We start from the raw sequence: 26,420 nt of genomic DNA, 5'->3' as shown, positions 1-26,420 counted from the left end.
AAAAATTATCCAGTTGCCATTTTAATAGCCATAGTCTACATGCATATAATCCGAGTAAATTGAAGCGATATCTTACGGTTTTCTACGATGCTTCGATTGTTCCTTGAACAGTGTTGTTCCCCGTATACGCTTCGGTTGTTCTTCATTTAGTCCTCTAACATTTCTTGAATTTCAGTTTATTCATTTTTTTTCTTTTGAAGCATCTTTTCTTTTTCAGTTTTTGATTTTTTGTTCTTGCTTCACCTCGATTGCGGTAAATACAAGCACATTAGTACGTCATCCATGATCCGAGTTCTCTCGACGAAGATTTACTTTAGAAGACTTTTTATGTCTTTCTCCTTCGTGCATCGCTTCCATTATTTTGCTCTCAATCTATTTATTTCTCTAATTCCTTTTCACGGTTCGTTTTCCTTCAAAATATGCACCAGGAAATGATTATTCGCTCTTTTCATGCATCTTAATTTCATTTTGCCAATTAATTATATAAATGCACGTCCCCGGATAGTTTCTTTTTGCAATACGCTAGTTGATTCCTACACTTTACTAGTGTATGATCAATGTTCTACCTTCTCATGGCCTTCCATGCATATATTAGTTTCTCGCCAATTTTTTGTCATAGTTAAATTTGCCTGTGAGACTTAAATATCCTCTCACTGCTTTCACTGTGGTATCATAATCTATTCTTAATATGTCCACCGAGGACTGTATTCCAGTTTTTCAGAATTAATCTGTTATATCTTTTAGAATTCTGCTATATGATGATTCACTTTGTTTACATCGTCGTCGTGATCTTGATAATGAACGATGGTGACCGTGGGTCCATTGCTCTCTTCCCCTTGATGATTCCCTCATTTCAGGAAACTCTTCATTCCCTCCGCACCAAACTTCTGTATTATCACTCCCACTCCCGCATTTATATTTACCGATAGTGTGCTTATTATCCATTAGTTGCTGCTTCAAGCATCCGCTTAGTTAATTTTATTTCGCTTGTAGAGGTAATGACCGTCGTAATATTTTTACTTATTTCTCGCATGTCCAAAGTGGCTCTTATTCCTAGAGTTCCAACCTTAAATTGATTGTTCACTGTTCAGTAATCCCATTCGGATATCCGAGAATGGGGGGGATGGTTTACGTCCGGATCATTCTACAGTAAAAGTTTTATTTAATAACCGAGGGTGAAAAAGAAGATTTGGCTTTTGTTTTGGACTTCTCACACTCTAACGCTTGATAAAAGGAGGACGCTCGAGGGTCCACTTGAAATATCCGTTATATGCGGGTAATGTAGGTAGCTCAGTGTGTTCAAACGTTAATTAACCCCAGTCCCCAACCGTAATCTCTAAAACAATTTCCGTTCACAATTCGATTTAAGTCTTAGACAAATTTAAATGGAATCATTTTTCGCGCATGAAAAACTGCGCAAGATTGTTTACGTCCATAGAAGGGGCTTATATTAGAATAACACGATTACTGTACTTTACTATTCTGATTTTTCCATCATCGTTTTCAGCTTTGAAATATTCCATTGCATTTTATAGTAAAACAGGCCGAAAAGAATCCTCAGGGGAAAATGGCTAGAAGTTTAAAGAATTTGGCGAGAAACTTTTCATAACTTGCAGAGGAAAACATTCGGTGAGCCCTAGATAAATGTATAAAAATCCATAAACAGTGAGGTAAAGGTGCTGAAATCTTATACTTCCCAAAGTCACCGCAGTAGTGATGAGCCTTGTGTGATCCAATCCTGAGACGCAGCTCTTATTCAATACTGAGTGATGAACTGGTTCGCGCTGATATGGAACAGCTCACTTTGGACCCTTGTTATTGAAATGAATGGCGTCATTCACTCCCCTCGTTGGGCGACCGTGATTAGCATCGATCACATTTCGCGGTAGATTAATCGATAGCGCTTCGTCACACGTTTAAAACTTCGTGAAGAATACGTTTATTGTAGTATACGTGCGATTCATTATGATCATGACTGAAAGTGTCCGTCTAAGTCCTCCGACAATTTCAAAGTATGTTAATTTTGGGAACCACCATTGGTAATAATAACGATATTTATGTTTTGATAAGACTTGATCCTCTTCCTGTAACTATCACATATGTCTTATCTCCCAGAAAATGATCCACATTACTGTGCAATGAAATTAACCTGTGCTTATTTCCAAGGCAAAAATTAATCAAAAACTATGTTGATAGTTGCGTAGAGTCCAAAAGGAGCCAACGGAATTGGGTGTATATATATTCAAGTAAAGCTGAAGTTCATTTATCCTTATAGAGTACATATTTAGTTGGAAGCAATGAATATTTTTCCTTTTGTTTTTTATTAGTATTAATTACTCATACGTCGTTTTGGTGCAAATGATCATTAATCAGCCAGATACCAAGATAATGGTTCAATTTTGTCTTCTGAGTATCAGTATAAGAAGCCCTTCTCATACGCGCGGAATTTGCTTTGTCGTACTCCTGAAATGTTCACTCAAGGGGAACTGATCCCCTTATGCCCCTAAATTGCTACACCGCTTCTTTTCAGCTGGAAAATATAAAAAAAGGTGGGCGCATGTAAGCTTACCTTCCTCACATTTGTTATTCTTTATTTCCACTGTCATAAACATGCTTCAAATCGTCGCTTTAGGACCAGATTTCGATTCCCGACGCATGCCGACTTTCCATTGGAGTTTTCAGCTCTTGGATTGGGTGGCGTGTGGAGACCACTGCCTGTGCAGTACTTCCTTGGTGGGATGGGATGTTAACCGTTTACCCTCACGGTGCTTTCGTTAGGTCCAAGCTAATTCTGACGACGGGTTTCTGTTCATCCTACCCAGTATTCCTTAAATGTCACATGTCTCTGAACTGCACTTATATTCCAAAAGTTACTTCAAATTTTTATAATTAGCAGGGAGTGTAGTAGTTACGTAGGGAGGGAGGGGGAAAGAATAAGAATGTGGGAGGAGTTTGTAATCCAAGAATGAAATAGAGACGTCGCATGATGACCTGGAGAATGGACTATTCGGCCTTGATCCGAAGGTGCTGGTTCACATCCAGGTAAAGTCTCTGAAGACACACTTTACCCACGTCAGATTTCGCTTTGAATACTTATTGGGTAAATCGCCGGTATTTTCGAATCAGCTGGATAAACGTTTATGCCTCTGCGTGGGGTGTGAGAAAATATGCATGTCCTGACCTGAATGGGAACCCTTAAGTCGCTAGGGGTGAGAGCTGAAAGCGATCAATACGAAATGTGTCTACCCTATGTAGTTGAATAAACCTTTGGATGTTTAACGTGTATTGGAATCATAGATAAATCGTTAGGAACTGATGGGGTCATTGACGGTTGGTTGTGTTGTTTTAGAGAACCCTACTTCATAAGAAGAATTGTGGGTAGTTTCCATTTTAGAATACCTATGGCACAATAAAAAATGATAGCACACTATTTGCCTTTGAAAGCAACCGTATTCTCGCCTTTAGGCTTTTCAAATTGTTGAACAAGCTAGGAGCTTAAGGGATTACCTACGTACAGGTATGTAGGTACAGGCCCATGCCTGTATGTCAGTGCGTTTACTATCAATTTGAATGAAAATCTCTTTTCTTTTCATTGAAACTCAATTTCCCAACCCTCAATTGCTTCTTCCCTTGATATGTGTGATTTAATATATGGTTTGATTTATGTAAGACATGAAAAATGAAAACGTTAGCAATTTGGTTTTTCCGGTTCACAAATGACAGGAATGAACAATGAGGTAACTATCCACTAAAAAATCGAAATTGATCTCTGGTGAGCTTTTTAATACTCAATCATAAATGAATTATAATTATCTCAGTCACAAATGACCGACTACAGATCTGTTACAGATTAAAACGCCATGTAAGCCAAGCAAATCGATTGCGAATGGCTATAAAAAAAGACTATCATCATTTGCATCGATCGCTAACAGAGAAGGAGAGTCATCAATCACGATCAGTCTCAGCTCGCGAGCTGCCACCTCATTTCAGTCACGACCTGTCACTCACGACTGACTCATGCAAGTGAATGGTAATTTTTATTGAGCTTCTTGAAACGGCCGACTGGGCACGTCATTAGACCACAGTTCTCCAGTACTGTCAAAAATCTTCAGTATCAAATAACGTGGCCTTTGATAATTATCAAAGTGATTAGCATTTCAGTTCTTCGTTGGTCGAGGCAAATTTTTAAAGATAACCGTCTGTAAGTGATTTTTGTACTGATGTTTGTGGTTTTAGTTTGATAAATAAGTAATAAACAGGAATCTATCTGCGGCACTAAATTGGAAAAGTCGTTCATTCGGTGGTGAATTATGGACCAGTTAATATTGCTTTGAAGAAAACGGTTATGTGTTGATTTGCATGTGTATGACGAACGCTACTCTTAAATTATCTCTGTGAGGTAGCTAACCATTGCGCGGAAATGGCCCCTTCTCGGAATAATACCTTGCTATGCCACCGGTTTATAAAAGTCAAGTACTACTCTCGTTTATACAGAGTAATAACTGGTGGTTTGCGAGGTATTTACATTTGGTTCGTTGGAAGTTGTTTTAATTTTAATAGAATGTAATTAAGTTTTCGCTCTTAAATAAAATCTATCATTTACTGAGTGCTTATTTACTTTATGTATTTAAATCAATTCACCTTAATGAAAGCCTTTTTAAGATTAAATATTAAGAAGGTATTGAACAGGATGCACGTGGATGTGGTAGAAGAGGCGTCGGTGCGAAGGTATGTATGTGGCACAATTAAAAAAAAACAAGACAAAACAAAACAAAAGTAATTTCGGTTGGTGGAGTTCATGCATATGGTTTGAATTTGACTATGCAAATTGGTTGTCGTGAGAGAGAGAGAGAGGGGTGAATTTTAGTGATGAAGTGTTACAAGAGGGAAGGATAGAGGTGTTCATAAATGAGGTCGTAATGGTGAAAATAACGGCGTCGTAAAGCGAACCATCCGTTTGCCTAATTTGTGAAAGGCAAAGCTCTCCATATTGTTTTCCCAGTTATCCCTAGGAATTACTTCGGGCCTCAGAACACTCGTGGGACCATAAGTGAATCCAGTAGCCTCTGTCAACATTGGACGCCCGCTTCTCATTAAAATGGAACGAGCATAACGAAGGTGCTAAGGATTCAAGGCCGTCAAGGATTAGTAATGTCTGCTTTATTGCAACGAATATCTCCCATTGTAACACCAGAGAATTGGCAAGTAATTTGTACACGACAAAAAATTTGATTCGTTTAACTCAAGAGGGTAATTTGGTGGATGTTATGCCACAAAAAGGGATTTCCTTGGCCAAAAATTGTTAAATATTTTGCTCTGATTAATTTGAAATTTGTATGTAGTTTTTGTCTCATAAATAGCCACCATTTGGGATTGAGAGTGCATGCATATAGTTTGGGAGTGGTGTTAGACCAAATGAAGATGGGTATTAACATTTCTTTTAGTTAGTTTGTTGATGATATTTCGAATATTCTGAATGCACTCGTACATCCCAATTAAAGAACTCCGGGAGAAAACGCCCTCGACAGGTTATGGTTATTAAATATCTCATCTTTGGAAACAGTCATACGAATAAGATAGTTTTTTTACGGGGATTTATATTTTGTGGTATACTATATCAAGACCATGCGCCCTCGTCTTATTGTTGTTTAATTTTCGGAAAAAATGGTAATAGCGCTTCCATCGTTTTATGGGTACGAATACAAAGACAAGACAAATTTTGGGGATGACATTATCGGTATAAATGTAGCTGAAGAATTGTCGGTATTATCGTTTTCTGTAAGAAAGTCAGTAATGTGAATTTAAGGATAATTGTTGGCTTTAAGATATTCGTGTGGAGAATAATGGAAAAGGTGAAGTCTACAGGAAGCAAAATAAACGAAGAAGTGCTTGGTACTGTGGGGGAGGAGAGAGAATTGTTGGGGCAAGTGAGAAGTAGGCTGGAACGGTGGATCATAGTGTTTTCATTCGGACCGAGTAGTAGTTTTTATGGGAGGCGACCGACAGCTCAGGTCATAATTGGGGACAAAATATTGAAGTCTGTGATAGGGAAAAAATATTACTCAGGCAAAGTAGTGGAAGGAATACATGTAGTAAAGGCATGTTGGATGGAATGTAAGAAGGGAGGAAATGTGCGGAATTTAACAACAATTTAATGTAGTGTCATGGATCAGGATGTCTTATGCGAAGCTGAGAAATTTAGCAACGTTAAGTCTGTGTTTGTTTAATATCTACTGTAAAAGGTGGACTCAATAACAATAGTAGTAATAAATATTTATGTGTAATAGAATAGAGCGTTCCTTGTTATTGTAAGTTGCGTTTGAAATTTCTTTCTTGCCAGCTTACGAAACGCATGACTAGAAGAGATGAAATAGGAGATGAGTAAATGCAATTTCTGCAATAACTTTTAAGGAATGAAATTAAAGGGATTTTAGCTGAGCAGTGTAATTCAATTTTGAATAATTTTTTATTGCTTCAAGGCTAAATGAAATATTTGGCGTGAAAAGTGCTTTTTTGCCCTTAACTTGAACTCATTTACTAGGAGTAAAGGTGTCTTATCGACGCGGTTTTTCCTAACATAAAATTATAACGTAATAATCTTCATTATAAAGCTGTATAAAAACCTAAGAGCGTTAAAATTTCAGCTTTATTACAAAAATAACGTATAACGTTTTGGCAATAGATACACAGTACTTCAGAAATTACTATAATGGCCCTGATGATAATGAATACCTGGAAGATCAAGCGTTGCTCGTTGCAAGAGAGCTGTCTTTAAACTTTAAGGTCCATAAAATTCTTAGTATTGTGTTGCATTATTTTCCAAATTGCGTAGTAGGAAATCAGTCTTTTACTTAATAGTATGAGTAGAATCATAGAAAAGTTGCGAATCAACAGCGGCGTAAATCTAAATTATCAGCGTTAGGGTAGATTGTAGTGTGGGTTTCTCGGAAACCCCCACTATTGGTTAACTCTCCCAAGCATACCAGACAATGTATGGTGATGTAGTGCGGGTTTCTCGGAAACCAAGACCAGACAAAGTCCGCTACCCAATTCCCTTGATGCTACAATGTAGCTACTTTGAAGTCATCCCTCCCCCCGAAGGCGCGATGCCTTGTAAAGCGAGGCGACCCTGGAGCAGGGACCCCATTCCCTTCCCGATTCCTTACCCGATACCCTGCCTCTGAGCCCGTCGGTCGAGACACCAGAGACCAGCCTTTCCCTGCACCTCTCCCGACGTCCCGTGCCGCCTCCGAGTCCGTTGGCCTAGCGTACGACCACGCCCGAGACGCCCTACGCCCGTAAGTGCTCGCTCGTCCTTACTCCCCTGGGATACTACCCAAAAAAATGGAAGGAGGCACTAATCAGATGCATCCCTAAAAAGGGGGGGAAAACCATAATAGAAGAACACCTAAGACCGATATCCCTCCTCTCCAACCTCGGTAAGCTATTAGAAAGGGTAGTTGCACCACATATTAGGAGACATGCGGAAATGAACGAAGTAATTCCGAAAGAGCAGTTTGGTTTCCGCCAGGGCTACTCCACCGACCAGCAAATTCACAGAATCACAGATTTCATCAGCGACGCTTTTAACAAAAAAGAACGAACCATTGGTATCTTCCTAGACCTATCAAAGGCTTTTGATAAGGTATGGCATTGGGGACTTATACACAAAATGGAAAAGTGGAAATTCCCGAAATGGACAGTAAAGTGGACGACTTCCTACTTAAACGGAAGAACCTTTAAAGTAAAATGGGGGAAGAAACAAGTACTAGCACAAGTGCCAAAGCCGGCGTTCCACAAGGCTCCATACTAGGCCCCCTCCTCTTCAATATATATACAGCCGATTTTCCAAGAAACAGAAATGACTGGCGTAGCATAATTGCCCTATACGCGGACGACGCTGCAATCCTTGTTAAAGGAAAAAATATTAGCTCGATGCAAGAAAGAGCGCAAGATGCACTGGATGAAATAGTGAAATGGTATAAAAAATGGAAACTGCATATAAATACAAACAAGACAAAAGCCATGCTATTCACGCCCCCTAGAACTACAAAAACTACTTGCGAATGCATCAGGATCAGACAGTAGCCGATTGAATGGAGTAACACCATAAAATACCTCTGAGTTGTCATTGACGATAAATTAAACTTTAACAGCCATATTAAGGAAATAAGACAAAAAGCGGCCATACAAACATCACAACTGGCAAAAATTCTAAGAAATAACGCCACCCCTCAGGAAATAAAATTATTAATCTACAAAACCACTATAAGACCAATCCTAACCTACGCGTCACCTGCATGGACGGGGCTAGTGAGTAGATCCCAAATGGAAAAATTAAAAACCACTGAAAGGAAAATACTAAGACTGGCCCTTGGACTCCCTCCGTGGGAGAAAAACGAAAATATATACAAAATAATAGACATAGAGACACTACACAACTTTTTACTGAGGCAAACTAAGAATTACTTCGAAAAACTGAAAGGAAATTCTAACGAAGCGATGACATACACTAAAATCAACAAAATTGGTCCATACGATAAGTACAAAAGACCAAACATGGTGTTAAACCCCTAACACATAGGAAAAAAAATATATATAAATAATGAATATAATGACAATTAAAAAATGGAAAAGGGAAATAAAAACGACGCTGGATTGGTAGTCCAGGAAAAGACGGAAAAAATACACAGGACACAGAGCAAAAGCCCAAATAAGGCGATCTCTGAAATAAAAAAGCCGCCTAAAAAACGGCAAGACATCTTCGTCGTCCCCGGTGCCTGAACCCCATATCTTGAAAAGGGTTAAAAAAAGACTCATAAACCGAATACGACTCTCTTATTCTGTGCTACGCTCCCACCAATGTTGTCGCGGCCGCCAACCTCGCGACAAGATATTAAGGAAAACAAACTATTTTTCTACTTTCATTTAAATAATTTTTTTATTAAAATCTTTAGGAACTATTTAGTCTGGTTTTATTCGCCCTTTAATTGCTAAATGTTATTTCTAACTTCCTCGGCGATGCTCAGCTCGCTATTGTATTGACCGTCCTTTTTAAATTGAAAATAGCGAAATGTAATGGCTTTTTTAGTGTATGCTACTCTACTCCAATCGCTTTCTCGTACCGGAAAACAGTAGGATCATTCCATTTCTTCAGCATTCTTACTAATGTAACAATTTATCCGAATTTACAAATGGTGGCATTCGAAAAGTAAACCTATCACACACCGAACAGGTTGTATGTATGCATATGGTGCGAAGTGTGAAGATGGTAACCAAGGTTTGGATTTCACATTGCCAATGTTTTGTATGTGTCAAATGGTTTTGCCCCCTGAAGATATTTTCCAAAAATGAGACCTAAATCATCGGTTTCCATACACCCAATAACCAATTGATACGAATTTAGTGAAAATCCTAGGAGCCATTTTCAAGACAGTTACACTCAAACGTGAATTTTATGCTTACTAGAGTATAAGATGTGCGTTTTACGTACGTCATTTCTCAGTCATTAAAAATAGCGATTTACTTAATCTTTGTTCGATACCAGTGGACATTATAAGTAGAAATGCTTAGCTAATTTGTTTTTATTGTGAAATATCGGGCTTGATCTCTTACCGCCAGTAGTGCTTCAATTAATTTATGAATTAGGGATTAGCCATGTTCCTCTGGCAGTCGAGATAGCTAAATTGCTAATAATAATAGGGTGGTTGCTGTATTTTGACGAATATCTCGTGTGATGACAACCTTTCCCTTTAAGGTATACTGCCATTAAAAGGAATAGAGTATAAGTTGGTGTATTATGTCTACGTAAATTTATTTTCGATTTTTTTCGTATTTTTATGGTCCTTTTAATAGCTTTTGCCATAAATGGTTTTAATGTTTTCCCAGCACACGATTCTAGTGAAGTATGCGTGGGTTGTACACAAAGTCATACAAATCGCTTTTATCTATTTAAAAATAAGCATTAAAAGTACTAGTTATATGCGCTAAGAAATCCAGAATGCCATCACAAAATGCATACTTGTTCAATTCTCTGGCAGTTTAAACTCCCAGGATTCTGCAGCCAATTAATATTCGAAGAATTCGGACAAGGATGGCGTACATCCTTCGAAGGGTGAATTTAGGCTTCACATTGGTGTCTATTCATAGCAAGATTTTAATAAGTATGCATTGGTAGTTATTCTTAATATTGTGGGTAGGGAAGCAACAAAGCCGTTGTTTGCATTTTGGTTAACAACTTTTCCTTTGCTGCTACTAATAAAAAATTAGATCCATCTCTATGAATAATAATTAATAAGTTAAATACTCATTCGTGTTTTCATTTTCTACGTCGAAAACGACAGAATATATATTTTGACTATCCAACATACAAAGAGTGTGTGTGTTAACATTAAGATTGGTACCATTTGTATTTAATATTTATTTAAGTTAGCTACTTCTTTTCATGAGCAGCCATACCATGAGCATCTTTCGAGTAATGAAGAAAAGTTAAATGCAAAAAAATGGCAGCGCTTGAGACATATTGGTCATTACGCAAGCCTCTCTTGTCTTAGTAGTTAAAAGAAAGGCAATCAACGCCTCTGGTAATAGGATCACAATACATCGGTGAATTGAACTATTAAACAAATGGAGAAACTCTGCTGGGTACTTTCTTTTCACATGCTTTCAAAGTTTATACCAGATCTCTCATTTAATCGTAGAGAGGTATTATTCAAGGTTGTGGTGATTATGTATTATTTCCTTTTATTTTCTTCATTGAGGTCGTACCACATTCTGCGGTTAGGCACCCATTCATATCACCTTTCTACCGGCCAGAAGCCGCATATTGACAAGTTGGAGGATGTTGAGCGGGGCGATGTCACAGGGAGATGTTTTCCCTCTTAATGTTGATTAACGTGAGGTGTGACCTAAATTCAACGTTCGGGTCGATGGCTGCGGACGGTTTATTATTTTCGTGACACCTCTGCTTAAAAAAGCCCTATTAACATTTCCCTCGTCTTGTTTTAGCATTCAGGGCACGTTTGTCTACGAGGTTGACTCCGGAACGATTTAACAGAAGCTGCCTCTTTCCATTCCTTTCAGACCCCTGCGTCGGCTTACTGTGGCGGAGACCCCTCACGGGGTCCTCACTCGTCGGACCCCTTGGGGGACCAGCACCACCCCGGACACCAGCAGGACCAGCAGTTGTCAGGCGTGCAGCAGCAGCCGTGCAAGTCGTACACGCCGCTGGGCGCCCTCTCCTCGATGCAGCCCCCAGTGGTGGGGGTCACGGGCGCCGGGCACCACGTCATCGGTGCACACCACCCCCCGCCGCCCCCGCACCACCACTACCTCCATCACCACCACCATCATCACCAGCCCCCGGTTCCACCCCCGCCCCCACCTCTCCTCTCGCACCACCCGCCTCCCCACCAGCACCTCTCCGCCCCCAAGCACCACCACCACCTACATCACCATCACCACCATCACCTGGGCCAGCAGCAGCCGCCGGCGCCGCTGCCCCTGGCCCACGTGGGTGGCGGGCACCACTCGCCCCTTGGTCGGGATCACCGCGGGAGCAGCGCCTTCTCCGCCCCTCCGACCTACGGGCCGACGCACCACGACACCGCCGTCGCCTACATGCCAGGTCGGTGCACCGATATTCATTCTCATTCCGGCTCGATTATGGAGGATAACTCCTTTCACTGCTTGGTTATAACATTCACACGCGGTGTAATCTTGCTTAGAAAGTCGCGAGCCAATTGTCACGTAGTATCTTCTTGAAAGCTCTCCTGTGCTTACGCCCTTGGTTGGGTTCTACGTTTTCTGGTTGCCAACGTGAAGCAGTTTCTTTCTTACTTAGTTCGCATAATTTCGATGGACTTCCAAAATTGTCCACCATATTCTGGATAAACCAGCCGCATATTCGGCTCTTAGAAAGAGAGAAAATGTGCTTATTTTATCATAATTGTATTAACTACAAGCGGATAGCTCGATTTAACTCCCAATATTTAATTTCTCCTGTCGGATTTTGAATCTAACTTTGCACTAATTTTTATAAGGTGGTAAGGTGGAATTTAGCTCCGAAGCCCGAAGTTTTCCCGTTGAACTTGCGATTTTTTCACAATTTATTTTAGGCGTTTTCCTCGGCACCTGCCGACCTATGTTTGGTAATCGAAAATATAGATCTTACCATCTAATGCTTTAGCTGATAGCATGATATAACACTTTGAAAAAAATAATCAGAAACCTGAAGCTTAGCTTAGGCATATTTTTTAATGGTAAAGAGAGTTCCACATAAACCTAATCGTAGGAAATTCAACGTGCGTCAGCGGCAATGATATTTCCTTCCGAACCTGTCACTAGTGTCACCGCGGTCGGTCAAATCATAGCTTTGATTTTTGCCATTTGTTATCAGTCTCATATGAGACTCATATGGAAAATTCCCGAACGCTTTTAATATTCCGATATTTTCATGAATTAGGCCCCTTTCCCCAATATTATCCCGATTTTTCGAATAAATAAAGATTAAATTCCCGACTCTCTCTCAAAAGAGTGATGACTTTAGTGGTAGATTCCTGTGTGAGAGATGACGATGGATATTTATCCACAGTGAATAATAATCTTTGAAAAATTGTCAAGATGTTAATTTTTAAATCAGGAAGAAATATTAAAGAACTTTTAAATAATAAATACTGAATTTATATTAAATGATTGCAAGCTCTTCCTTGAAAAGCGAAAATGGAGAAACTGAAGTTATATTTTTCAGGTGTTCTCTTCCCTAATCTCAAGAAATCTTTTGAGATTATCGGAGACCTACACATCTTTCCGTTAACTTTTTAAATATTTTTTCATCTGATTAATTCGCTTGATGAATACCATAAAAATAAAATAATAAACCTGAAGGGGGAAATGATTTTAGACTAACTGCGTCTTTCCTCGAGTGAATGTGAGCACGGAGCTAGAATTTGTGCGTGATCATGCCGTACTAAAGAGCAGAAATACTAGTTAGATTGATTGCGCAAATAGGTTCCTTTTTTACGCCTATTGGTCCATTTAGCTGGACTCTAAAAAAAGGAGAATTGGATAAGTAGCAGAAGTTTAACCTGCATCCCTTTCACTATTCGATACTTTTTAAAGGTTAGGGAGAAAAAATTCTATTAATCTTACAATTAATTAATATACATTACATTATTGGTTTAGGGATTTCTACTTTGTGTATTCCCCTTTACATCTTGCTACATCGTTTACAATTGATTTTTTGAGATTTGCATTGTAATCATTCCTTTCAATAGTACATACAGTATTACTAGTGTTTTCCAGTTTGACTAAGTACATGCTCGCTGTCTTAAAGCCTCAGGCGACTAGCGCTCCGCGAATAGATATTCTTCCGTTCGCACCATTCTTCGTCTTCCTCTGTTCTTTTACTTCTTAGGATGTCTTGGGCTCTCTTGGAAACTTGCAAGTAAGTTTGGTCACTTTTTATTGTATTTCATCTTCTCCTTCTTCCGTGTACTCAACAAATTTTTCCAAATATGAACTCAAACTATTGTCATTTAGTGCAAATTTCAAAAGTGTCTTTCTCTTTTCTGTCCATTAAATGTCGGATATTATTACGAAGATTCACACATTTTGGGCACAGACTGATTCTATCGTAGCGTCAGTTTTTCGCTCTTCGCACGCGTCCGTCACCGCTTCCCCTATTTTATTAGGCGTCACAGCTACAGTGCCCGGGAAGTGTCCGAGTAAAATTTTGATTATATTTAAGTCTAATTTTGATCTTGCAATTGCATTTGGGAATATTCAATACATATACCTGTCGTCAGGAGTTACCTCCCCGTCTTACTGGGAGGCAAGTCCTTACCAACTTTTTGTCCATAGGATAGCCAGTAGCTCTTTCCTATGTTCTCCATCTATTCAACTCCTAAGTATCTTAATGTTGAGCTTTTTTGATGCCTTATTGCCGCCATTTTTCCCTGGATTATAAAATCAAGTGGTGAGTGCCCAGTTATGACGCACAGAGCGTCGGTGCTGACGGTTGTGTAGCTTCTGCATAATTGTACAGGCGTATTAGGCGTATCCTCTGAATCTCCCTTAGTTTACTTATTATCCTTGAGTTACCTCTTGTTGATCCCCGCTTATCGCCTAGCATGTAAAGTTATTGGAATAGTCACTCCTTTAAAGATTATTGATTCGGATTTAAGTCCGAATTTATTCTGAAAAATTCGTTTTGAAGCGTGAAAAATCTTTTTTGCTTTCTCAGTGCTTAAGTTAATATGCTCTGAAAGTGTTCTCATCCAAGTTTTTTACTAAGGTATTTAAAGTGTATAGACCTTTTCAATTGCTTTCCATAGATTTTGCTGGGGAGGGTTCCTCTTCATTTTGCCCCCAAATATCATGTATTCTACGTGTATTCTATCATGTATCATGCTCTTCTACGTGGAGATTGTTATTTTGTTAGTCTTGGCCCATTGTTCAGGATATTCATGTATCCACTTCCAGATTTTCCATTTCTATTCTTGTTTTCGCGGGGATAGTTATCGCCATGTCCTCTGCATAAGCCACCATGCTGCAGTCTCCGGGGAGTTGTTTCCTCAGCATGGAATTCATTAATATATTCCACATCATGGGTCCGAGAACCGATCCTTGGGGATATCATTTAGTGTCTATTTTTGACAGTTTTTCCGTTTTTGCAGAACATGTAACTTCTCTATCGTAGAAATAGCTAATAAGAAATGTTATTATATTTATGGCGAATTGGAGATATTTTGTTTCCTCAATTATACTTGGCCACCTTACTGAATCAACACCTGCCGTTATGCCTGTAAATATGGCAAGAAAATATTCCATTTCTCATTCTTCAATAGAATTTTTAAATCTTTTAATTGTAACAGAAGTTTTACCGTTGCTCCGGAAGCCAAGTTGTTTTGGGTGGAAAATGTTTTCCGAGCCAATTTCTTTATTAATCCTTGCTCTAATTACTCCTTCAAGGCATTTTCCCAAATTATTCAGAAGGGTGATTGGTCTATATGCGTTAGGATCAACTGGGTCTTTTTCCTTTTATTGCAGGAGCGCTATTCATTTCCCTTGCTTTCATTTTAGGGAAAATATGCAATTGAAATGTAATGAAATAATTGACTTTGTAATTCCACACACTTTATTTTAAAAAGACGACCCAGGTTTCGACGTTGAACGTCATCGTCAGGTGTGAAAAATTTTAAAATATTTTGAAATTTTTTGAAATTTTTTGAAATAAAGGTTGTGGATTACAGAGTCAATTATTTCATTACATTTAAATATGTAATGCAAATTCCATAAATTTACGCCTGAGACAACAAAAAAATATGCAATGTTAGGCAATCATTTAAACTTTTTGTTGACATATTGCTAAAACCGATGCATGTCTTTCTCAAAACCATGCCAGTAATTTTGTCTTCACTAGGTGCTTTACCTTCTTTTGCCATAAACATTGCTCATACAATTTCTTTTTCGGTAAAGTTTACGATTTTTCTGGACTCTGATATATTTTTTGTAGAGATTCTTATTCCGAAATGTTTTTCATTACCTTCCGCATCATCAGGAAGCAGCGAGAGAAGGATTTTTTTCATATTATCTTTAAAGGAGAAACCTTCTCCACTGATGTTATGGGTTGCAAGCGGTATTGTGGAGAGTTTTAACCTTTAGGAGAATAATTTATAAGTAAAGCTCCATACATTTTCGCCAAAAATGTTTTTACCCAAATTTCCCAGGATTTCTTTTAAGAATTCAGTATTTCTTGCTAATATTTGGATAATATGTGGTGGACATCTCTATCATTATATTTCCTGTTTTGATATTTTTTCCTGAACATTTTCGTTCATTTATTTAACCTGTCAAGTTTCACCATTCTCCAGGGGTATTTCCTTTCTTGGGAGGTCAACTTAGGGATATGCTCCTTCATACTGATGACGTTAGTTGAAGCTGCAATTTGGGAGTCGATAAGTTTTTTGGCCTCTATTGCGGGGTTACTTTCCGGTAAACCCTGCGTCATGGCGTGTCCAAGTTTTTATGTTTTTATTTTCTTCTCCTTTTATCTTGATCCCCAAAAATAGTGCAGTTCTTTATCAATCAATTTGCTATTATTCGCGGAAGGGCCACAATAATGTGCGAAATATTTCGTTCGTAAAACTACTTAAAATTAACTGTTTACGCAATTTTTTTCTTTTTCATCAATCATTCTGAATGTATCTTAAAATTAGCTTCCTTTTAAGGCGCGCTAAGAGAGACTCCCAGAGGAGAGTGGCATAAGCACATGCAGGCACTGAACGCAATATCGCCCAGCCCCCAAGTGGCACGTAAGCATCTGCCACCCTAGGGGCCCTCTAATTACCCCCTCTACTCCCACCAGGACTAGCGAGATTTAGGGAACCTCCACCCCCAATTAGAAATCTAAATATCCAGGGGAAGGCACACACTAATGGGAAGGATGAGTAGATTTTCTGTTAAGCTACATCTGCCGCCTATCCCTATATCAGTCACGAGTGAGTTACACTTTTTTGCACTTCCCTAAATGAGACGCGTGGCCGGATTCTCAGAATCACCCGATTGCGTCCCACTGCTCAAATTAGATGCCCTTGTAACTTGGTAAGGGCATAGTCATTCGAGTAAGGCACGATCGAGGGCGTTGTATCTGCGTAAATGCATAGCGTAATGAGATAACCTATTGTATACGTTATCTCCCATGCGGCGGTTTTCAAATCCAATTAATAGAGGTGTATCCGTCCCTTTAAACGTGCCTTGATATCTCTCCCACGTTTGCCGAACGAAGGATATTTTTCCTGTTACCCTCTCGAATCATCGCATCCCCGACGCGTCCGATTGTGCTTATAACAGTATGAATGTGGACGACGTATCATCAAAGAGGCCATGTTTATGCGTTAGATAGACAACATTTATTTTTTTATTCACAATGTTTCAATCCGAATCGAATGCTCTAATGATTATTCTTAAACACAGTAACAGTGCTAGTGTTGTGGAAGGAAACATTTAATTTAGCTACGGAATACCAGGTAGAAAAAATTCTTTTCTTTTATTTTTGCGGAAAATATTTATTCCCTCATTTTTACATAATATATTAAATATAACTTTCTAAATGTGATTTTTTTTAAGGCTCATATATATTCCCTATTAAATGTATTGGCATGATCGTGATTGCGATCCTGGGACTCATTCAATTGCAGCAGACTCGTTTCTCAGCCACTGCCTGGTCGTGCAGTGCCTACGGAGGACCGCGTGAAAATGTTTCCTACGTATTCTTAAGAGAAGACGAAACTTTCATGCTGAAGGTTAATGGTAAGGAAAAAATGGGCAGTTCGAATTAACGAAGTTCTATTAATAGTGGGAGAGTGAAGTTTATTCATAACTTTGAGAAGTAAGGATAACGTTATCGGACACACATGGATTGATGGGCAAAGTTCAAATTGCGAATCATAAAGTGAACAGGAAAAAACAATAGGAGAAAGAGCCGGAGTAGAAATTCGAAGCAAATTTCGACATGAGTATTGCGAATAAATGTGGGTCAAGATGACTGCCGGAGATGGTGATGTTTTTTTGCGTATAATTATTCGAAAACAGTAGGCGGGTAATAGTATCTTTTCTCTGTTTTTTATTGAGCTCTTCTCTACTTCGGCCCTATTAGTTAAACTGACCATAGGTGATAATTACAATCCCGGGCCACCGACGCTTTCCTCAGCAAAATTAGATAAACACTGCCTTAGAAATGTCTCGAAATTTCTGCATTTCCAAAGTGATATTGCTTTCCACTTCGAACCTCATAACTTTATTCAGAATTTAAAAAAAAACTTAATATATTCGCCAGCTATGATTTTCAGCATTTTGGCCAAATTGAGTGTCACCCACCCATCCCGTCCGGTTCCCGAAAATCGCCTGCAGAACGAGAATCACAGCCTGGCAATTTGAACCCAATAGGAACTACGTATTTTAAAGTGCAAATGTGCCTAGCATAGGCTGGGTTGGGACGTTCCGAATAATGGTAAAAAATCGGGGACGCCGAGGGTAAAATGCCTGTAGCTTTCGCGGCGAGATCCCTCGGAGGAGGATGGTCGTTTGATCGGCCGCTGCATGGGCGTCTTCTGCCCCGTCTCCATACATATATAGTATGTACTCCATCCCTCGCCGTTTCTCTCGCTTGCCGCCCTTTTGGCGTTTAGGGCACCCCACTGCCGCTGAAACAGCGCGTGTACAGTGGTGGCATTTCCACCTGTGGATTAAAGGGAGTAGGCCCACAGTACAAGGGGCGAACCTTCCTCGATTTGGGACTAATTCAGCTGCTACTCAAACGTGTGTGCTCTCTCACCCATCTCCAGACAACAGCTTGGCTGAGCGGCCAACAGATGGGGTGCGAGAGGAGCCCAATGAGGCGGGAGGTGGGTGGAGTGAATGTGAGGTTAATAGGGGGTTGGGGCGCGGGGCGAAAGGGGTTTCGGGTACGCTCATACATGCAAAGTTGAAGCGTTCCCCCGCGCACACCCACAAATCAATTGTTCCATGTCGTAAAGCGGCCGTAAATTCGACTGGCGGAAGAAGCACAGGGAGCCTGACGCAATGGCGTGCGAATGCGGAACGTGCGGCGGAAAAGAAATGATGATGAAGAAAGTCTTGTCTTCTTTTCAGAAGCATTTCTTTCGTCAACCAACAGATATGAACCCCGAAATTCTCTTGTGGAACCCGGAGGCCATACGATGAATCTGTTAACGCGATTAAATCCTATGAGGTGTATCACTGGATCCTCGCTAGCTAAAGCGAAAATTGTGGGTGCTGGGGTCATGTGTTGTTAATGTGGAGTTATATCTTTGGCCAATATATATTTCTACTTCATTTTCTATGCTGGCTTTGTGTGACTAAATTTTTTTAGTACTGTTTCAAACCAGTGACGAAATTCATGCATCATATGGGCTTTGGAAACTACTTCTGCGGTTCATCATCCAATCAAGGATCGCCTTTTGACGCAGCTGGGCCTCCAGTTCTATGTCGGCTGACAGTTTCATAGCTGTAGATTTCATAGCTTTCACCGCTGCTATTCGTAGTTTTTTAATCATATTAAATATATTGATATGTTGTTCCATCTGTTCACTGTTCCTTCAAAAACTGGCTTCATCAACCCTTAAATCTTTTTTTTAAGTGTTTTCATTTCTCTTTCTTCACTCACTTCGTTCTTCGTGGTAGTTATTGTTTGGCTTTTATATCATCACATGTAAGCAAACCACTTCGCACGAATCAGAAGCCGTATCGTCAATTTAAACCTCGACAGCGGAATAGGATCCTTTCTTTTTCTTCGAGGGGGATAACTTACTTTTTTCATGTACTAAGTCTGATGGTTTAAATGTGGTGGATAGACACTGGTTCATGCCGAGCTGAGTTGCATCTTCCTTCACTTATTTTATCGAAGTTGAAAACCCTTAAATTTCGAAGATATGATTTGTGATTTGAGTGATTGATTAACACGACGACAATGAACCTAATATTACCGTTGATTTCGAATTGAATTTCGCGAAATTACATTTTTATACAATTTAATGTATTTGGCGCAACTTTTTTCGATACAATCAAGTGAATTTTCGTTTCGGACTCGGGTGAATCGTTTATAATTAATTCTGCATTGAAAACATTTAGAAGTCCTCTATTGCCTGATTTTTTGTTGGAAGTTAGTTATATAATATTCATAATTACCGTTTTTCGAAATAAAAAAATACCTTATAGTCCTCGAATGTATAATCTGGTGACTATTTTTGACCTGTACAGATTAATTTTCCATTTAAGTAAGTTTTCAAAATAATTTGGTTTATTTTTGTATATTTCGCTCTTTCGATTTTCGCATAATTGTGCTATTGCTTTGCAATGATTATCAAAAATATGTTGTAAAAACATAAGTTCTTCCATCATTGCTGCTTCTTCATTTCTACAAGAGATATTCTGAAAGATTTTAATTCGCAAATCTACTGGAGGGAAGCAGTGAAGAAGGGTTCGTAAAAGTATCAAAGTTTAGGGTATTTAATGAGTTGTCGCGATAGATCCTCAAGACATTTGAACATATCACATTGAAGTGGAAAGTGAAAAAATGGAAAACAAGGAAAAACAATCTGAGCTTTCTTTTCCTAAAACGTTTTTAATGAAAGGTGTTTTTTATGTAATTATTCTTTTTTGTAATTATTCTTTTTTATGTAATTTATTCTTAATTGTGTGCCAACTCTTGTACTGGTTTGCAATGCATGCTTTTGTTTTCTATGTGAAGTTTTCTCTTAGAATGATATTTTTGGTGAACTTTTACCAATGCGACTTTGGCCTGTTTTGGGGATCAAGCACTTTTTTCGCGAAGTTCAATTGTGTATTTTAAATATGTGCCGCATTGTTTACATCTCCATTGTGCATTGGTAAATTCTCTATGTTGATAAAAAATATTCAATTCCTCTAGCATGTTAATGCAAGTGTAATAAGTTTATTGTCTCGTTCATTGACTTCCTCCAGGTTACTAAATTAATTATTTCAGGCTAAGTTTAGATGTAAGTTTCTAATGTATATTTTTAGCTTCATATTTTTTCTTCAATTTAGCTTTTATCTCAAATGTCGTTTTTTCTTAGCCGATAAGAGGTAATTAGCAGTGTTAAAAATAAAAATACTATATTTCTTTTTACGGGAATTCATATTTCAGTCTGATCCGTTGCTTCATAACTTCGAAAATGCTCCTGCACTGGCTGTAACTTTGCGCTAATACTTCCTCTCTTCATGAACTGAACTCGATCAAAGTTTTCCCTAGTCGTCTGCAGCAGTTTTCACTTCCGTTCAGTACTATGGAAGAGGAACGGTTCCTCTAAAGGATCGAAAAGTTTAATTTCTTATGAGATCCCTAGGTGGTCTAAAACTTAAATTTGCAAAAGTTGTGACGTGAATAATCGGATTGGTTGGATGTTTCAATTTACTTTCATTTAAGGAACCGTTGATTATTTAATATAATATGTATATTTATATTCATAAGTTGTATTGGGCATTTGGATTGTCTCAAATGTTAAAAACTCATCCTTTGTAGGAATTTCAAGAAGGATATAATTATGTTGCATTTCCTAAATTAAAGCATTTGGGAGCTGCCAATCAGGAGGATTACTAGTACCACGATCTCAATAATTAATATTGCCAAAATCTTCTTAATTTATTCCTACAAAAGAATTGATGTTGATTTAAGGAATAGAGATGTGTGCTCATTAATCATAAAGAGAGAGACATTCTAACTGGATGAGGTCCTGATGATTTCAGTTAATTGAGAACAAACATTCAAATAAAAAGAAAAAGTATCGTTGACTATGAACTTCTTTCGTTTGAACCAGGTCTGTGCCGGTTGTGTTTTTCTATTCAGTGTGAAAATGTTGGTAGATATTTGTAGCAACGTTTTTATTCCGACACTCGCAATTAGAATGACTCCGTGAATATTTGATAGCGTTGCTTTTATTTCCCGGAGGAGGCAGCGGTTAAATTATTCGCCGTCAAAATGTGCGCGCTTATTTACGTTCCCCTTTTTTTATGGAAGCTCTTGGTAGGAGTCACTCTTGATAATTAAAATAAACGGGATGCTAGCACGTTTCTGTGAGTTAAAAGCGGATAATCGGAAATAACTTCAGTCCTTCTTGAATTAAATACTCGGGAAGTTTCATCGTTATTTATGACAAATGCTGAGAGGTGGCGTCGGTGAATTTATGCGAATTTGGTTATAAAAGGTTTTCGTTGTTCCGAAAGCGCCCTCGCTAAAATCAAATGCACTCGTGAGTCATGGCACGCCTCAACCGCACACTCGTTGCAGTGCATTGTGTTGGAAAATCCTAGAGTGCGAATTCTTACTTCTCTTAGAATCTTGGCCTCGATTCCGTGTGTCTTTATCGACAGACTCAGTGTTATAGCTATCGAATGGTCGACATTTTCGGTGGTAGATGGTGAAAATGACGGATGGTGTAAGTAACGGAGGGAAGGGAGGGAATAGTACACGGCAGTGTCAACCGGAGTGGGAGATTCAGTGAGCAAAGCAGCTTCATGTTTGACTCTCTTCAGCGGAATAAAACAATTTCTGTTCTTTTGTAAAAACTTTCTTTAAATCTCTCCATCTCTTGGGAAAATTCTATGATAGTCTATATTCTTTGAAGCTGGAGTACACCTGGCGAGAAACATTGGATCCAAATGAATAATCCACGAGAAATATTGCAATCTAAAAATCCCATGAAGTAAAGCAGATAAAAGATGTGCAAGCAGACCAAGAAAAAAATAGAGCCTGCCATCATGCAAAATACATATTAATCAGGTAATTATTTAAGCCTCAAAAAATAATCGCCGGGACGTGGAAAATTGGTGTTGCAGTGTATATTCTTTCCAAAGTACAATGAGATTTGCGGTAAAATTAATCGTGTCTTTGAAGTAAGCAATTCTCTAAAGAACTATAAGAGATATTTTCAGTTTTCCTGAAATTATGATTGTTTTGATGAAAAGGGCCGTTTCAGAATAACACGTCGCCCATCTGTGTTTTATATCCTGATTTCAACGTATACTAATGTGTGCGAAATAAATAGCTATACGCATGAAAATCCGTGATTTTGGGTTAAGGAATTTTAGGTTAGGAGTTAATGGATATTATACCCGCTTGAAAGCGTATTGTGCTCGATTATTTTATTAAAAATTAATTATTGGTGGTTTTGTCGTAAAATTATTTTCAATTCCGTGCTTAATCTCGCATACAGTTCAGTTGAGTGGTTTTAATATCTTAATATCTCCTCGAAACCTTAATAAATTCTTCGGTACTAACGACTCCGTTGGTCGTAATTCCAGTTCATTAAAAATGAACCCCAAATCATTTGCCTTTTGGTAAAATAGGTTTTACAGTATTACCTTTTGAATCAATAGAATTCAAACCACTGATATTAATTTCCTTCAAATATTTTAATAAACGTCCAACTGTCACGCGATCACGCATTCACGATTGCCAATTCTCTGTGTATTAATGTGATTCGGGCGTAACCAGATTGGAGGTCGTTTTCCGTCTTATCCGGAAGTACCAATGGAACAATTGATGAGTTCCTTCAATTCTATTTCAACTCACAAAGCCACTGGCATAAAATTTTCTCTGCAAACAGAAACTCACGTATTTACTCGTTTATTGACGTTTCAGGCATCATGAATATTGAACCTTGTTTTTCATAATGCTGAGGTATGCTAAAGTCTAATGTAATAAATACACCTACCCCATTTTATCCTGTAATATACAGCTAAGACAAGTGACTCCGTCCAACAAAGATGAAACATTACCGACATAAATTCAACATCACAATCTATGCCGATCAAAAATCAGCATAGATAGCCATTTTTGATGCAATCAACAGTCTTTTACGCCATTTCTAATATTAGTTTAACTGAATTGTTAAAGGACTGTAATTGTGAAATTTCAAATGGCATGGTTTTAGAACTTGAGTCGTTCATGTCCTTATCGGAAAACATCCTTGAATATAAATGGATGAATCACCGTAACGAAATCTTCGTCTCGTGATGTATATGTACCAGTACATGGACTCCCTTATATAAGCTGGGTTGGTTGTTGGGTGGAGCGAAATTGTCGTCCAACATGTAGTTTTTCGAGTTCCATTCCTCCGTGAGCATGTGTTATCATTCGCCTTTTTCTGCACTGTCAAAGGAATTGCGGTGATATTATGTCACTCATATTAACTATTAAATGTGTCGTATGTACGTCTTCGTCTTTCGAGTCGTCTTTTCGTTGCGTAGAAATATTGTTCGAGCCTGTGTTTAAGCGTGTGTTCTTATAATTACTGATTCTTTTGAGGTGTAACAACCACTGTTTGAGTTGCGCGTTGCTCTCTTTCAGAGTTTCAACTAAGATAGTTGTTCTTTTGCACTTTGGTGTACTGGTTTTTATATTAAATCACTCATTTCTCTGCAGCATCGTTAAAAATCCGATGGATTCGAGGTAAGTAACTCGATTGTTGTTTAGATTGATGGAATTAGTTCTTGAAAGAAACGCGTAAGAAGCTCGCCATAAGAAGTTGCCTTCTACTAATATATCATGTTCATGTTGTAAGATTTTGGAGTAGTTTCTTTGTTCATTGCCAATAATTTAAATGCGTCTCTACTGTGTTCGGCAAACGCTTTATTTGCGTGAAATTCTCATTCAAGTTTACACCCTGTTGTGATTGAGTATTAGAATATAATGTTAATTATTTTTAGAGTGATTTAGAGAACGTCAGCAGGGCAAACGATTACTAGTTCACTATAATTATTTCAATGAATCTGAACTTCTAGGTGTATTACGTGTAAGAAATGATTATTTAAATTCAGTAGATAGTTTGCAAAAAATATTTGGACTCGTAGGTTGTTTTCATTGAACAGGTCTCGTATTTTTGTACATGTTTTTATATTGTAAACTGGCTTATCTTTCAATCAGTGTTTGGTGTTGATGAATGGAACTCTAGGTAGTTCCTCTAAAAGTAAAACGTCTAACTGAAGGAAATGATAATTCATTTTCTGAGGTGGACCCTTTTTATGCTTTATCACTGTGGCTTATTAGTTTCCCCAAAACCCATGAATGCTCGACTTTTTTTCTGTTCTCGAAATTTCTAGACAAAATTAAATGTGAATAGCGCAAGCAAAAGCCCCCGCTTAGTGGGGACGAGAAAAAATATCATGGTAAACACCTATAATTTGGGAATTCTCAGAATATTTTTCAGGAGGAGATATGGAATAAAGAAAGCAGCACGCTGGGAATTCTTATGTTGTCTGGACGTTTCATATTTACCGCTTATTGATGTCCTTTAGGAATATAAGATTAGTGGCAGTACGTTTGTTGCTGTTAAAATTGTAGATCTCCTTAGGCCGTTTAGCCTTGCGTGCTTAATCTAATTAATCTTGCCTAATGCAGCCATGCGTGGTTTTATTCATATTCTGGCCTACGCTGTATTTAATTGATTTTAATGACAAACACAGCACGCATGAAATTTAGCTGCGTGAATATATTCTCTGAAGCATATTCTTTTTCACAAAAATTTTTATCGACAAATGACACTGGTCTGTTGTTATCGCTTGAAGCTGTGCAGTTTTTACCTTTGGGCCAGTGTGTCTTGGGAGGTGGTTGGCGGTTTTGCTCTCTCTAGTGGGCCAATCTAGCCAAGTGGTCACCTTTATCGTATAATCTTAACAGTTCTGTGACGGCGAGGGATTTTTTCCAAAATTAACTGCTCCTGAATAACGATTTACGGCCACGGTTGGTGAAATATCATGTTATCTTAATTCATTACTGCGTTTATCGGTGTTCTCAATATCCCGTAACAAATGAATACCCCGTAGTAGTCTTCAAATCATGTTGACGTGAGGGTCCACTCCATGAATATGTAAATGTCTACTATTCGCTTTTATTGGTTTTTTGGAGTGTTTGTTAATGGCAGGTGATAACTGATATAGAGAGAGATACTCACTGTTTGTGATTTACGTGTGATTTTGGAATTCACCTACCTTAAATAAAAGGAATCTCTTTGTTTCTAGCCAAAACGTCTTCATAAATAGGATACTTCCATAAGGAGAATAAGATTTTGGTATTTCCATAGAGCATATGAATGGTAATGGAGTAATTGTGGAGTATAAATTAGGTAGGGTGAGCTTCTGCGTTTATTTGAAAAACGTGAGTGATTGTATTATCTCTAATTTCGGGTCTCAGTGTGAACATCCTTTCAGAGTCAAGGTTAATGCCAAACATGAGCTCAATCGCGTGACTATCCTTTTCGCAGGCTATTGTTTGGTGCATATATTTTTAATGGATATTTTTCGTGGATAAATTTCTCGGATGTTGTGCCCCAGGTCGGAAATATAGTCTATTATAACTTTATTAATCCGATTATAAAGACTTTCTCTGAGGATTAATTGGAAAAAATGTTTTAATAAAAAAAATCGCGGAGCTTCGTTTCCGTTGGCACATCGGGTAAACCAATATTTTTCTTTAGCTGATTGTTTTAAGAGTGGAAATCAATTTTTTATTTAATTTATTGGGGAAATGATTATACATCATTTTGTGATATTACACCGCTTTCTCGACGTTCAACTTCATTCGCGCTTCGATGTTCATGTAATTTTTAAAGTAATTCCAAGAAGTCGACTTTGATATCTTGAGTAAAAAATCATAATTTCATTAGGCTATTGTAATAGCAATTCTCTTAAAAAAATTAAGCCGGATATTACAATTCAAAAGCTGCCTGCTGTTTGCACGTAATTTGATGTAACACCTGCTCTGTAATTAGTGTACTTTTCGAATTCGATGGAAGTTAATTTTTTTGCGTGTTTGGTAAATATTATTCGGTAATGGTGGGGATACTTTTTTACGCTCTTTGATAAGGTTAAAGTTAACACTAGAC

General features: G+C 38.3%; 1 protein-coding gene across 1 annotated transcript in view; it reads left to right on the top strand.

The window, feature by feature from the left end:
• Hers (Histone gene-specific Epigenetic Repressor in late S phase) overlaps positions 1–26,420 on the top strand; it is a 495,187-nt gene that overhangs the window by 178,710 nt on the left and 290,057 nt on the right. Inside the window, exon 4 of the mRNA XM_071585495.1 lies at positions 11,083–11,626. Coding sequence (XP_071441596.1) covers positions 11,083–11,626 — 544 coding nt within the window. The remainder of the gene's footprint in view (positions 1–11,082; positions 11,627–26,420) is intronic.

Source organism: Hetaerina americana, unplaced genomic scaffold (assembly GCF_022747635.1).
Source record: "Hetaerina americana unplaced genomic scaffold, ioHetAmer1.1.p SCAF_2, whole genome shotgun sequence".
NCBI lineage: Eukaryota > Metazoa > Arthropoda > Insecta > Odonata > Calopterygidae > Hetaerina > Hetaerina americana.
This window is presented reverse-complemented; position numbering and strand designations above follow the sequence as displayed.